Here is a 15,131-nt window from a genome sequence, read left to right on the forward strand (position 1 = left end):
ATCCAGCTATCCCGTTTCTGGGTATTTATTTGAAGGAGACAAAAAACACTAACTCAAAAAGATATTTACCCTCATGTTCACTCCAGCATTACTTATAATACCCAAGACATGTAAGTAACTGAAGTGTCCATTGACAGATAAATGGACAAAGAAATTGTGGTGTGTATGTATATATGTATGTGTGTGTGTACACACACACACACACACACACACACACACACACGTATGTATGTATGTATATACACATACAACCCACAAAAGAATACTCAGCCATAAAGGAGAATGAAATCTTGCCATTTGCAGCAACATGGATTGGTCTCGAGGACATAATGCTAAATGAAATAAGTCAAACAGAGAATGAAATACTGAATGATATCGCTTATACGCAGGCCCTAAAAAACAACAAAAAAACAAACCAAACTCATACAGAGAAGAAACTGGTGGTTTCCAGAGACAAGGGGTCAGGAGTGAGAGAAACAGGTGAACTGGTTTTTTTTCTAAGTTTATTTATATATTTTTAAATGTTTTTAAATATTTATTTTTGAGAAACAGTGCGTGAGCGGGAGAAAAACAGAGACAGACAGACACCCACACCCACACCCACACCCACACCCACACCCACAGAATCCGAAGTAGGTTCCAGGCTCTGAGTTGTCAGCACAGAGCCTGACATGGCACTCGAACCCAGGAACTTTGAGCCAAAGTAAGATATTTAATTGACTGAGCCTCCTAGGCCCCCCATATAGTTACACTTTAACATTTCTCTCTCCCTAACTGATTAAGAAGACAAAAGTGATCCATAATAGAAACTGGTGTTGCAACAACTGTATATAAAAAAGAACTTTGACCCTCATACATTATATATAAAAATTAACTCAAAATGGATCACAAACCTAAAAGTAAGAACTAAAACTGAAAACTTCTATAAAAAAACACAGGAGGGGCGCCTGGGTGGCTCAGTCAGTTAAGCAGCCGACTTCAGCTCAGGTCATGATCTCGCAGTCCATGAGTTCAAGCCCCGCGTTGGGCCCTGTGCTGACAGCTCAGCGGAGCCTGGAGCTTGCTTCGGATTCTGTGTCTCCCTCTCTTTCTGTCCCTCCCCCGCTCATGCTCTGTCTCTCTCACTCTCAAAAATGAATAAATGTTAAAAAAAAAAAATTAAAAAAAAACACACATAGGAAATGGGCACCTGGGTGGCTCAGCTGGCTGAGCATCCAACTCTTGGTTTTGGTTCAGGTCATAATCTCACAGCTTCATGGGTTCGAGCCCCACATTGGGCTCTGGGTTGGCAGTGCAGAGCCTGCTTGAGATTCTCTCTCTCCCCCTCTCTTTCTGTCCCTCCCCCACTTGTGTTGTCTCTGTCTCTCTCAAAATGAATAAATAAACTTAAGAAAAAAAGGGGGGGGGTGTGCCTGGGTGGCTCAGTCGGTTAAGCATCCGATTTTGGCTCAGGTCATAATCTCACAGTTTGTGAGTTCAAACCCCACATCGGGCTCTGTGCTGACAGCTCAGAGTCTGGAGCCTACTTTGGATTCTGTGTCTCCTGCTCTGCTTCTCCCCTGCTCACGTGCTGTCTCTCTCTCTCTCTCTCTCTCTCAAGAATAAACATTAAAAAAAAAAAAAGAACTTAAAAAAAAAAAGAAAACACAGGAAATCAAACATAACAAATCCTGTTACCTTTGGGTAGGCAGAAATCTTCTTAGGAAATAAAAATATGAACCACCAAAACAATAAAACTGTTAAGTTGGACTTGATCAAAATTTAAAACTTCTCTTCAAAAGACCCTATTAGTAAGTGAAAGGCGGAAGCACCTGGGTGGTTCAGTTGGTTAAGCATCCAACTTCGGCTCAGGTCATGATCTCACGGTTTGTGGTTCGAGCCCCGCACTGGGCTCTGTGCTGACAGTTCAGAGCCTGGAGCCTGCTTAGGATTCTGTGTCCCCCTCTCTCTCTGTTCCTCCCTCACTCATGCTCTGTCTCTATCTCTCAAAAACAAATAAATGTTAAAAAAAAATTTTTTAATAAAAAATGAAAGGCAAGCCAAAGATTATCAAGATATAAATCATACTGACAAGGACACATTCTGTACTCCAAGAAAAATCAAGACCCTTGGACTCCAGATACGAGCCTCCCAAACCCCCTTCTCCAGAACGGCATCAACATTCATCCAATTTCACAATCGGGAACCTCAAAACCACTTTTGTTGCCTTCCAATTTTTTCCTCTCACATCCAGAGGTCACTAAGACCTGCCACTATAGAAATATCTCTCAAATTTATCCTCTCCTTCCCATATCCTCTGTTTTGATCCAAACTCTTTTACCACCTCTCACCTGGATTCTTCTCTCATCTCAGAGTGATCATCACTCTGCTGGCAACTACTGGCCACAGGATAAAGTACAAATTCTTTAGTAAAACACGGAGTGAAAATATACAATCTGAGCATCTAATCCGTGGCACTGCTAGGTACCAAGCATGAGGAGCACCCAGGCTGGCAAGAAACACAACAGGGGTGTGTGCCCTGAGGATGTCAAGGTGTGGGACTATAAGAGCAAAAGGGAACGGACGGTCTTTAAGTCAAGCTTCTCTCAATTCAGACACCGTCGTGTCCAGCTCACTGAATTGCCACTGCCCCACTGCTATGCATCTGGGCTGTGACTCATAGCATACTGGACCTATAATCCCTCCAGCAGGGTTTAGGGCTCAAGTCTGTCCCTCTTGCACAATGCCTTTCCAAGGCAGAAGCCTCTGATCCCTCCTCTGTGTTTCCTGCATACTTGTTCACAGCTCTGTTGGGCACACATCATAGCGTATAGTGTTGTCGCCTCCGTGACCAGCACCGAGGACAGTGATTACGGTCCTCCTCCACCTCAGCACACGGTAACAGCCCTTCAAGTAGCAGGGATCACTGTGGGCCATGAGTCTCACTGGTAAGAGATCCCTCCCAGGGGCTGGTCTCCAGGCTGGGAGTCACTGCCGCTGTTGAGGTGCCATATGATCAAAAATATTTGTTCGACCTGAAAATTCTGTTGAAGGTATCATAATTTGGGCACGTTTTCATGAGGGCACATATGCTATGAGATTTCTAGCTGTCATACCTAATTAAGAAAAAGAAGATAAATTGGATTTTCATCAATAAAATGAGGATGCAAGAATTAAGAGCAAAGTCTGACTTTGTGCTAAGTAGTAAAAACTATAATCACACAATACATATCAAGAACATTTACATTTCAAACTTTTGATCCTGAATTTCACTTCTAGAACTAGACTTTCGGGAAATGACATTCTAAGATTTTTGAAGGGCGTGTGTAACAGCACTAAAACTGTGCAAAAGTGAGGGGCTCCTGGGTGGGTCAGTCAGTTAAGTGTCTGACTCTTGGTTTCGGCTCAGGTCGTGATTTCACGGTTCATGGGTTTGAGCAGGTTTGAGCCCCTCTAAGGCTCTGAGCTACAGCGTCAAGCCTACTTGGGATTCTCTGTCTCCTCTCTCTGCCCCTCTTGTGCACATGCCCACACGCACTCGCTCTCTCTCTCTCTCTCTCTCTCAAACATAAACATTAAAAAAAAAAAAACCCTGTGCAAAATTGAAACAAATTAGATGGGAACAATTAGACATCCAAAGATATATCCGGAGGCAATGTCAAAATCAAACAAACCAAGAAAATTAATCATAATAAAGGCCTGATCTCCCTAATACATGAAGAGTTCCTAAAAATCAAATGGACCAAGAACTTATGGAAAAATGGACAAAAGATATGGATAGGAATGATTCAAAAACAGAGAAAGATGCTCCTAATAAGAAACAAGCAAAATGAATTATACCCCGATGTGCGTTTTCACTTGAATTGGCAGAAATACAAAAGCATGAAGCTCACACTACAGGTGAGGCTATGGGAAAACAGGCACTTACAGGTTGCCAGTAGGAATTGAAGTCCTAGGAGGGTCACTCTGGTACTATTAATCAAAATTACACCTCTGTACAGCCTTTTGCTTAACTATGCCACTTCAGGGAACGTAACCCCAGATATACCTGCATACGTGCAAAATGACATTAGGTGCAAACCTATTCACTAGTATAATGTATGAGAGCAAAAGTCTGGAAACAACATTAAATGTCCATAAATCAGGAAAACAGACAAGTGAAAAAAAACAATCAAAGCTCTGTGGGGCACCTGGCTGGCTCAGTTTGCAGAACATGCAACTCTTATTCTTGGGGTTGTGAGTTCAAGCCCTATATTGGATACAGAGATTACTTAAAAACAAAATCTTCAAAAAAACAAAAAAATCAAAGTTCTCAATGTACTAAAAGGATATTCCTAGATTCTGTGTACTTAAAAAAAAAATTATACTGTATGATCCAAATTACGTGTGCTTTTTTAAAGTTTATTTATTTATTTTGAGAGAGAGAGAGAGAGAGAGAGAGAACGAGTGGGCGAGTGGCATAGGGGCAGGAGAGGGAGAGAGAATTCCAAGTAGGCTTGAATTCACAAACCATGAGTGAGAGCATGACTTGAGCCAAGATCAAGAGTTGGATGCTGCGGGTGCCTGGGTAGCTCGGTTGAGCATCCGAAATCAGCTCAGGTCATGATCTCACAGCTTGTGAGTTCAAGCCCACATCAGGCTTGTTGTTGTCAGCACAGAGCCCGCTTCAGATCTTCTATTGCCCCCCCCCCCCGCCCCCGTCTCTCCTCTGCTCGTGCTCTCTTACTCTCAAAAGTAAAACATTAAAAAAAAAAAAAAAAAAAAAAGAGCTGGACATTTACCTGACTAAAGCATCCAAGCACTCCTGCGCTTATTTGTTTAATTTTTAAGTAATCTCTATACCCAACATGGGGCTTGAACCTATAACCTCGAGATCAAGAGTCACATGCTCTTCTGACTGAGGCAGCCAGGTGCCCCCTGAATATGTTTTTAAAAACATACAATTCCAGGCTACCTGGGTGGCTCAGTCGGCTAAGTGTCTGACTCTTGATTTCCACTCAGGTCATGATCTCATGGTTCATGAGATCAAGTTCCCACGTCGAGCTCTGAACTGACAGTACACAGCCTGCTTGGGATTCTCTCTCTCTCCCTCTTTTTCTCACTGTGTCTCTGCCCCTCCCTGTGCACGTGCACACTTACTCTATCTCTCAAAATAAATAAATAAACTTTTAAAAAATAAATAAAATAAAACACATAATTCCTACCTACGTGCATGCATCCAAATGCATAAAAAAATAAGTGAACATAATATATTAAAATCTTAGTCTCTTGGGGCATCTGGGTGGTGCAGTTGGTTAAGCATCTAACTCTTGATCTCGGCTCAGGTCGTGATCCTCACAGTTTGTGAGTTCAAGCCCAGCATTGGGCTCTGCAATGATATTGCAGAGACTGCTTGGGATTATGTCTCTACTTCTCTCTAACCCTCCCCGGCTTGCGCTATTTCTCAAAATAAACTTAAAAAAATAAAATAAAATAGAACAAATGAAAAAATCTTAGCCTCTTGGTTTGGAGAATATTACAGATTCTGGTTTTCTCATGATATTTCCCAGTATTTTCCAAACTAACATGTATTACTCTTAAAATCAAGAAAAACAATAAAAGAAAATGTGCCTTTACCTCAAAATCTGCTCCTGACAAGCAGCAATTCTCTTCATGAATTTGTAAAATATCTTATCTCCACTTTTAATTGTGGTCTTCTCATATTTTTCATCACCATCACCAGGAAGACTAAGAAAAGCAGAAAATGCTTTTGAGCGTCTATATCCAGATAATTACAATATTTAGAAGAGTAAACAAGTTAATCCACACAACTTAAAAAATAATAAATTTGGGGTGCCTGGGTGGCGCAGTCGGTTAAGCGTCCGACTTCAGCCAGGTCACGATCTCGCGGTCCGGGAGTTCGAGCCCTGCGTCAGGCTCTGGACTGATGGCTCAGAGCCTGGAGCCCGATTCTGTGTCTCCCTCTCTCTCTGCCCCTCCCCCGTTCATGCTCTGTCTCTCTCTGTCCCAAAAATAAATAAACGTTGAAAAAAAAAATTAAAAAAAATAATAATAAATTTAATACCTTATAATATGTAAAATAATCCCCTGCTCTGCTCCCTAGTTATTTTTTCCCAAGCTCTGCTCCCTAGTCATTTTCAATTCTGGGATGATTATCTACAATTTTAAAAGTCCTATGCCCACTGACTCTCTACATTTCTTTGTCCATTATAGATTATTTTCAGACACCAACGGGTCTGCAAGCACTCCAACATTATTCCGAAAAGCTTACAAAGGAAACAGCTCTGGTAAAAAACAAACAAACAAACGAACAAACAAACAGACACAGGTTATCTTTCCAAATATCCTATTATAATAGCAAAAATGACCATGCTTCTTTCTTTAGAGGGCTTTGGTTTATAAAGCCTTTCAAGACCTCCTCTCTCATGTGACTCCTAAAACCCTCTGGTGAGACAGACAACAGAGATACCAACACGACTCTCATTTTATTGATGAGCCGAGGCTCTGGCAGGGTCTCTGAAGTCCTAGGCCAGTTCCTGAGCCACAGCCAAGAGTTAAAAAACAAATGGCATTTTTCTAAGTTACCTGTCTGAGCTATACATTTAAAAACAGAAAAAAAAAAAAAAAGAGACAGTAAACACATGCTCTTCTGGAGAAACTGGCAACCCTAACTTCTTTGTTCCTTTTCTTGAGGGTACTTATGAACAGAGCAAAGTGTTTTCAAGCTAACTCAGGGTTGGCTGGTAAGATCCCCCGTCGGTCTTCCTTTCTCATCAAGAGGAGTGAAGCAGAAAGGTGCTACACACACAAGTTCTGCCTGAAAAAGTTTCCCCAACTACCAGAATAAAACCAAAGGGCACCTACTGCGGCAGCTTCCCGGTCAAGTCACCTGTCACCCTCAGCAGCACACATTCTCACCTTTGGGAAAGCAACTGTTCCATATCCATTCCTTCTTTCTGTTGATAATCCCTCAGAAGGCTATGAGCGTGGTCTAGACTGACAAAGTCCCTGTAGTCATCCTCATCTACAACACACATGTAGTAGGGCAGGAACTGGGGCGCCAGGGAAGGCAGGGCCATCTCTTCCCCGGGAGAAACAGGAGGAGCAGCGCCCAGGACAGTATCCTGCAGGTGGAGATCTCGCAGCTGGGCAGTACAGTCTGTGTCTTTGGCGCTGTGGGGATCATTTCCAAAATCCAAGGTACGCTGTGGTGGTGGCACCTCCTCACTGTCACTTCCCCAGTCATCTGCACCTTCACACCAATCCTCAGCTGCAAGGCTGTTTTCCTGTTTCCGGAAAAATATCCAGTGAATCAAGTCCAGTGAATCAAGATCACTTGGGTGATCTCACCTATTCCCTTGGCTTGAGCCACAAATCCCTTCACCTTCCTGAGGGAGCCTTCGCACCACTATCTTCCTCTCTTGCACACTCTGATTCAACTTTCTGGACCCCATTCACCCAAAGCATGTTGGAGGTGACAAAAAATTGTCTTCCCTTTTCAGGGGCAGTGTGGCAGATGCAGTATGGTGGTTTTTTCAACCACCTATTCCAAACTCTTTCAGTCGTGCTTCATGTACTGCAGAAGTTGGCAGGAAAGAACTACATTTCCCAGACTCCTTAGCGGTTAGAGTTCCAATATAATCAGGGCTCCCTTAATCAGGTCCACTAGGGAGACACAAACTTGAAACAGAATGAAGTGGAGAGAGAGGCCATGAAGCAAAAGTCTGTAGATAGATATAAAGCAAGGATCTGGAGGCAAAAGATCTGACAAGGGCAGCTTCCAGTTCACCAGACATCTCAGCTTTCTGACTGTGGATGCAGAAGGTGGTCTAGCAGCTCCTGAACAAGGCCATTCTCAGATGTGGTTCTGAAGGTCATTCCTGGAGTCGCCCCCTCCAGCCTAACCAATGTGAGTAAAAACCCAATTCTTTCAACTTTAACAGTTCAGTGCTTTTTTATTACCTGCAACTGAACCCTGACAAATATAGGCAGACACCAGATCTTCATCTTTTCGTTCCTGATATTGCTGGTACCATGCCTGGCACATGTTAAGAACTCAGTGTATATATAAGGTGACATCCAGGCAAAGGAAGCTGAATCTTTGTTCTGCAGCTACCAACTTGCCCTACTTTTTGATTTCAATAAATTCAGATTTCTTATTAAATGTTTTTTATACACATGTACACACATGACACTAAGCATATGTACTATAAAACGCACACATATGTGTTACGTATAACCGCGTACACATCCATACTTTTTTCCAAACAGAAACATCAGGGAATTATGTGCCTCAAGGCCTTCAGTGTATATTAAAAGGAACAACACAAATCTTAAGATAGCATTTCATGGTTCAGAAAAGTGCAAAAACCACTCCAACATACTTCGAAGACCACTGCTTAAAGTTTGTCTTAAACGACATTCTGGAAAATACCCTCAAATTACAGCAAATCATAATGCGCTGGTCACAACCGGTTTACCTGTGCGTCCTGCGCCTCTTTCTCTCGAGTCTGCAGGCACTGGGAGCGGAACACCTTCCAGCTTCAGGGTAAAAATAAATGGCAGTGAGGGTGCAACGCAGAGCACCAGGCAGCGGTTGTCGCTATCCCGTGTGGCTGGGGCGGACCCCAGCTCCCACCCACCCTGCTGAACTTCCCCGCCTACCTGCGCGCTCCGCCCATGCTGCACCTGGGGCGGGGACAAGCGAATACGTACAGTAGCCGATGAAACGGGGAGCCTTCCAAGGGGCAGTACACCTGTACGACCAGGGCAAGAGGCTGCCTGCAACGTTCACACACTGGCCTCGGCGCTGCTACGGAGGGCAAGGCGTCCTGAGGACAGGTAAGGCGCTCAGACCCGGGCTCTGCCCAGGGACCTCACCCCGTAGCCCTCACCAGCACCCGCCGACCCCAGCTCCGGGGCCCCACCTCACCGGAAGGCCGCCCAGCTTGCTAGCGGTCCAGGCGCCCGACCCCGTGGGGCGGCCACGCACTGCAGTGTCTCGAAGCCCGAGCAGCACTGGCTTCCGAACGGCCGCCATGACGACGAGGCGCCCACGTGGAAAGGCGAACTACGGCAGCCGAGCCGGTGCTCCTCTCCGCGCATGCGTTTCGCTACAACCGCGAGACGGCCCCGCCCCCTTGAGATCCTTCAGTGGATGGCAGGCGACTGCTGCTGTTGTGGGCTAAGAATCCAGGAGCCTCAGATAGTCTGTGCCTCCGAATGCACTGAGGTAGGAAGTACTCACGATCTGCTTTAAAATAGTCTTGCCAAAAAATTTTACCTGAAGTGGAATTATAGTATTATCGTTAAGATACACACAAAAAGTCTTTAATTTTTACAGGTACATCAAAATGCTTATAGAGGAAATTATGGAGCAGTCCATGAGTTAATAAATGTTTACATTTGGTGTCAGGCACATAGAGATCTATTATACTATTTTTATATATTTGGAATTTTCTGTAATCGTTTTTTCAAATGCCCGTGGTATAACAACCTAGGTAATTTCAAAAACATCATGCTAAGTGAAAGAAGCCAGACACAAAAGGCCACATTCTGGAAAAGGTGAACTTCGAGGAAAGAAATCAGATCGATTGTTACCAGGGTTTGGGTTCACGGGGTAGCGATTGACCAGAAAGGGGTACCAGGAACCTTCTGAGGTGATGAAAATGCTGTATATTGGGGCACTGGGTGTGTCAGTCGGTTAAGTGTCTGACTTTGGCTCAGGTCATGATCTCACGGGTTCGTGAGTTCAAGTCCCTCATTGGGCTCCACATTGACAGTGCAGAGCCTGCTTGGGATCCTGCCCCTCTCCCATTTGCACATGCTCTCTCTCTAAATAAATAAATAAAACTTAAAAAAAAAAAAAAAAGAAAAACACTGTGTATCTCAACTCTGGTGGTTGCATCACTATGTATTTGTCAAAACTGCACTCCAAAAGGTGAATTTTACTGTATGTAAACTATACCTCAATAAACCTGACCTTTTAAAAACACATGTTGCAAAAGCACTATTCAGTCGTCATACAGTAGCGTGAAAAGGAAGTGTAGATGGGGCGCCTGGGTGGCTCATTTGGTTAAGTGTTCGACTCTTGGTTTAGGCTCGGGGTGAGATTGAGCTCTGCATTGGGCTCTGCACTGACAGTGTGGGGCCTGCTCTGGATTCTCTCTCTCCCTCTTTCTCTGCCCCTCCCCTGCTCGTGATCTCTCTCTCTCTCTCTCTCAAAATAAATAAACTTAAAAAAAGAAGAAGAAAAGAAAGTGTAGGTTTTCAATGATTGACACCTTCAAAGCAGTATATAATTGCCTCATGTTTGCTTCCAGCCTCATCACAGGAGACCTGGACACAAAACCAGCTTGTTACTGGTTCATCACTGCCAATCTGATAGCTTTAAAAGGCATTGTGAAGTCTGACCTTGGTGTTCACTTGTCTAGCCAAATAGGCTGGATGACTTGGCAGATACTTGTTATTTTAGCTAGGTTTCTCAAGAGATATATTTTAATTATTGAAAAAAGAACCTACAAAATTGGTATTCTTGCTAACACAGCAAGAGATCTTCCAACAGTTACTGAGCTTTCTCCAATATCAGTCATCTGTTTCTTTTTTTTTTTTTTAACGTTTATTTATTTTTGAGACAGAGAGAGCATGAACAGGGGAGGGTCAGAGAGAGGGAGACACAGAATCTGAAACAGGCTCCGGGTTCTGAGCTGTCAGCACAGAGCCCGACGCGGGGCTCGAACTCCCGGACCGCGAGATCATGACCTGAGCCGAAGTCGGCCGCTTAACCGACTGAGCCACCCAGGCGCCCCCAGTCATCTGTTTCTATAACACTACCTACTACAATCTCTTGATCAAAGTGTGATCGCAGCATGAAAGCTACTTAAGATGAATCTTCAAGATGTTAATCGCTGCCACATTCTGGAATTCCAGAGGCAACTTAACACCAAATTTGATAGAAACATTTTTGTGGGGTCCTTGGAACGGTACAACAAAAAGGTGCTTGCATGTGTGAGATCTGAAGGATTCCACTTAATTAATGATTTTACAGTTTGGACTTCCCTGTCAGATTCACACACTTCATTGTTATGATACAGGTTTTTTTGTGAATGTATGTATGTATGTAATCTCTACCCCCAACGTGGGGCTCGCACTGATAACCCCAAGATCAAGATCACATGCTCTGCTGACAGACAGTGAGGCGGGGCCCCCAGTTTGTATTTACTTGAGCAAGTACAAAATGAAAATGTTGAAAGCTGCTTGAATCTCACATTGAAGAGCTGTTTATGGTGGTTAATTTTATGCATCAATTTAGTTGGGCTAAGAGATGCCCAGATAGCTGGTGAAACATTAATTCTGGGATTGTCTGTGAGGGTTAGAGAATAGCATTTCAATCAGTAGTTGGAGTAAAGAAGATCTGCTCTAACCTGTGTGGATAGGCATCACCACCGAGGCTGAGGGCCCTGAGAGAACAAAAAGGGAGAGGAAGGGAGAATTCTCTTTCTTGAGCTGAGACATCCATCTTCTCCTGCCCTCAGACAGCAGATTGAAACATACCTGGCTCGTTCTTCCTGGGTCTCCAGCTTGTAGATTGCATATTGTGGGACTTCTCAGCCTCCAGAATCACAGGAGGGATTTGGAGCCAATTCCCATGATAAATCTCCTTACATATATCTATAGCCTATTGGTTCTGTTTTTCTGGAAAACCCTAAATAATACACTGTTGAAGAACTCACAACAAGTGGAAGCTACAAGTGATAGTGCTGGTGATGGGGGGAGAGAATAAGACAGGGCCAAGGGACGTGTGGCCAACGGACATGTGCTGGCTCCTCCTGCATAGGACAAGACGTGAGACTTGGCCTCTGGCCTAGAGGAGCAGTGCTCCTACTCCTAAGAGACCTTTCATGTGAAGCCAAGTGAGCCTGAGGAACTCTACCACCTAGAATTTTTCTCTCTACAGACTTTTTTGTGCTTGCTCCTTTGTAATAGAGAAAGTGCTTCTGATGAGAAAAGGCATTCACGATCAAAAAACTGCTAGAACTGATACCTGAATTCAATAAAGTCACAGGATATAAAATCAACGTACAGAAATCAGTTGCATTTCTATACACCAATAATAAAGCAGCAGAAAGAGAAATCAAGGAATTGGTCGATCCCATTTACAATTGCATTTACAATTTACAAAATACAAACTGCCATTTACAATTGCATCAAAACCCATAAAATACCTAGGAATAAACCTAACCAAATAGGTAAAAGATCTGTATGGTGAAAACTATAGAAAGTTTGCGAAAGAAACTGAAGAAGATACAACGAAATGGAAAAACATTCCCTGCTTGTGGACTGGAAGAATAAATACTGGTTTGTTTCTTAAATACTGGTTTGTTTATTTATTTTGAGAGAGAAAGAGATAGTGCGAGTGGGGCAGGGGTAGAGAGAAAAGCAGAAAGAAAGGATCTCAGGAACCATGATATCATGACTTGAGTCAAAATCAAGAGTCGGACGCTTAACCGACTGAGCCACTCAGGCACCCCAGGAAGAATAAATATTGTTAAAAACTCTATACTACCCAAAGCAATCTACACTTTCAATGCAATCCCTATCAAAATAACACCAAAATTCTTCACAGAGCTAGAAAAAAACAATTCTAAACCACAAAAGACCCAAAATAGCCACAGTAATGTTGAAAAAGAAAACCACAGCTGGAGGCATCACAATTCCCGACTTCAAACTGTATTACATAAAGCTGTAATCATCAAGACAGTATGGCATTGGCACAAAAACAGACACAAAGATCAACAGAATAGAATAGAGAACCCAGAAATGGACCCACAAATTTATGGCCAACTCATCTTCGACAAAGCAGGAAAGAATATCCACTGGAAAAAAGACAGTCTTTTCAGCAAATGGTGTTGGGAAAACTGGACAGTGACATGCAGAAGAATAAACCTGGACCACTTTCTTACACCATACACAAAAAATAAACTCAAAATGTTTGAAAGACCTAAATGTAAGATAGGAAGCCATCAAAATCCTAGAGGAGAAAACAGGCCACAGCATCGTCTTACTAGACAGGTCTCTGGAGGCAAGGGAAACAAAAGCAAACATGAACTCTTGGGACCTCATCAAGATCAAAAGCTTCTGCACAGTGAAGGAAAGAATAAAATTAAAAGGTAACAGATGGAATGGGAGAAGATATTTGCAAATGACATATTAGATAAAAGATTAGTATCCAGAATGTATAAAGGATGTATCAAACTCAACACCCAAGAATTGTTGAGTTTGATACATCCAGTGGAGAAACAGACAAAAGATTGAACAGATACTTTTCCAAAGACATCCACATAACTAGCAGACACATGAAAAGATGCTCAACATCACTCATCATCAGGGAAATACAAATCAAAACCACAGCAAGATATCACCTCACACCTGTCACAATGGCTAAAATGAACAACTCAGGCAACAGATGTTGGTGGAAGATGTGAAGGGGAACCCTTTTGCACTGTTGGTGGGAAGGCAAACTGGTGCAGCCATTCTGTAGAACAGTATGGAGGTTCCTCAAAAAAGTAAAAATAGAGTTACTTTACAACCCAGCAATGGTACTACTATATCCACAGGATATAAAAATGCTGATTTGAAGGGGCACATGCACCCCAATGCTTATAGCAGCACTATCGACAATAGCCAAATTATAGAAAGAGCCCAAATGTCCATCAACTGATGAATGGATAAAGATGTGGTGTATATGGGGCGCCTGGGTGGCTCAGTCGGTTAAGCGGCCGACTTCGGCTCAGGTCATGATCTCACGGTCCGTGAGTTTGAGCCCCGCGTCGGGCTCTGTGCTGACAGCTCAGAGCCTGGAGCCTGTTTCAGATTCTGTGTCTCCCTCTCTCTGACCCTCCCCCATTCATGCTCTGTCTCTCTCTGTCTCAAAAATAAATAAACGTTAAAAAAATAAAAATAATAAAAAAAAAGATGTGGTGTATATATACAATGGAATATTACATGGCGATCAAAAAGAATGAAATCTTGCCATTTGCAACAACGTGGATGAACTAGAGTTATTATGCTAAGCAGAATAAGTCAGAGAAAAACATGTGATTTTACTGGTGGAATTTAAGAAACAAAACAGATGAACATAAGAGAAGGAAAAATAGGAAAAACAGAGAGGGAGGCAAACCATAAGAGACTCGTACTGAGAACAAACTGAGGGCTGCCAGAGGGGAGGTGGGTAGGGGGATGGGCTAAATGGCTGATGGGCATTAAGGAGACACTTGTTGGGATGAGCACTGGGTGTTATATGTAAGTGATGGATCACTAAATTCTATTCCTGAAACCACCTTACACTCTATGTTAACTAACTTGGATTTAAATTAAAAAAATAAATAAACAGGGGCGCCTGGGTGGCGCAGTCGGTTGAGCGTCCGGCTTCAGCCAGGTCACGATCTTGCGGTCCGTGAGTTCGAGCCCCGCGTCAGGCTCTGGGCTGATGGCTCAGAGCCTGGAACCTGTTTCCGATTCTATGTCTCCCTCTCTCTGCCCCTCCCCCATTCATGCTCTGTCTCTCTCTGTCCCAAAAATAAATAAACGTTGAAAAAAAATTAAAAAAAAAAAAATAAAAATAAATAAATAAATAAATAAATAAGGCCTTCACTTATCAGCTAGATTAAGAAAGAAGGTGGGTTAGGAGGGGCCTCAACAGAGCCAGACCATCAAAGACCATTTTTAGAGGAGTGGGCATTTGCTTTTGGAAAGAAAAACAAAACAAAACAGAACTACACCACCACTAGAAAGAGAAGTGCTGACAACTTCCAAGCAGTATTTTAAGCAGATAGTTACATCTGTATGGTCACATTCCGTAATTAGGGTATGCCTCCCTTTGAACCTTCATGGGTGCCATTTGTCTTCCTACAGGAGCTTTCCCTGTCTTGAGGAAGTCATGTGACCAACCCAGAGTACAACTCAGAAAGGGGCAACCCAGGAGAGAATGGGGTGAAGGCAGCTGTGATGACGGGGCTTTTGTGAAAGGGGCAGCAGTGTCCCTGTCTAGACCCTGTATGATGATCAAGTGTAGACCCTGAAAGCTCAGCCTCCAGCCTGCCGATCAATTCTGCTTGTTGACTCTTTATCTATCAATCTATCAATCAATCTTA

The 15,131-nt window shown here is 43.2% G+C and overlaps 1 protein-coding gene and 1 long non-coding RNA gene across 2 annotated transcripts in view; one reads left to right on the top strand and one right to left on the bottom strand.

The window, feature by feature from the left end:
* PDCD2L (programmed cell death 2 like) overlaps positions 1-9,171 on the bottom strand; it is a 22,139-nt gene extending 12,968 nt beyond the window's left edge. Inside the window, 5 exon segments of the mRNA XM_006941452.4 lie at positions 5,596-5,706; positions 6,898-7,265; positions 8,460-8,520; positions 8,644-8,810; positions 8,912-9,171. Of these exon segments, the coding sequence (XP_006941514.2) occupies positions 5,596-5,706; positions 6,898-7,265; positions 8,460-8,520; positions 8,644-8,810; positions 8,912-9,019 (815 nt within the window). The 5' untranslated portion in view covers positions 9,020-9,171.
* Positions 9,100-15,131, top strand: part of LOC109494816 — a 6,963-nt gene continuing 931 nt past the window's right edge. Inside the window, exon 1 of the long non-coding RNA XR_002149894.3 lies at positions 9,100-9,211. This is a non-coding gene — a long non-coding RNA (uncharacterized LOC109494816). The remainder of the gene's footprint in view (positions 9,212-15,131) is intronic.

Source organism: Felis catus, chromosome E2 (assembly GCF_018350175.1).
Source record: "Felis catus isolate Fca126 chromosome E2, F.catus_Fca126_mat1.0, whole genome shotgun sequence".
In the NCBI taxonomy this organism is placed as follows: Eukaryota; Metazoa; Chordata; class Mammalia; order Carnivora; family Felidae; genus Felis; species Felis catus.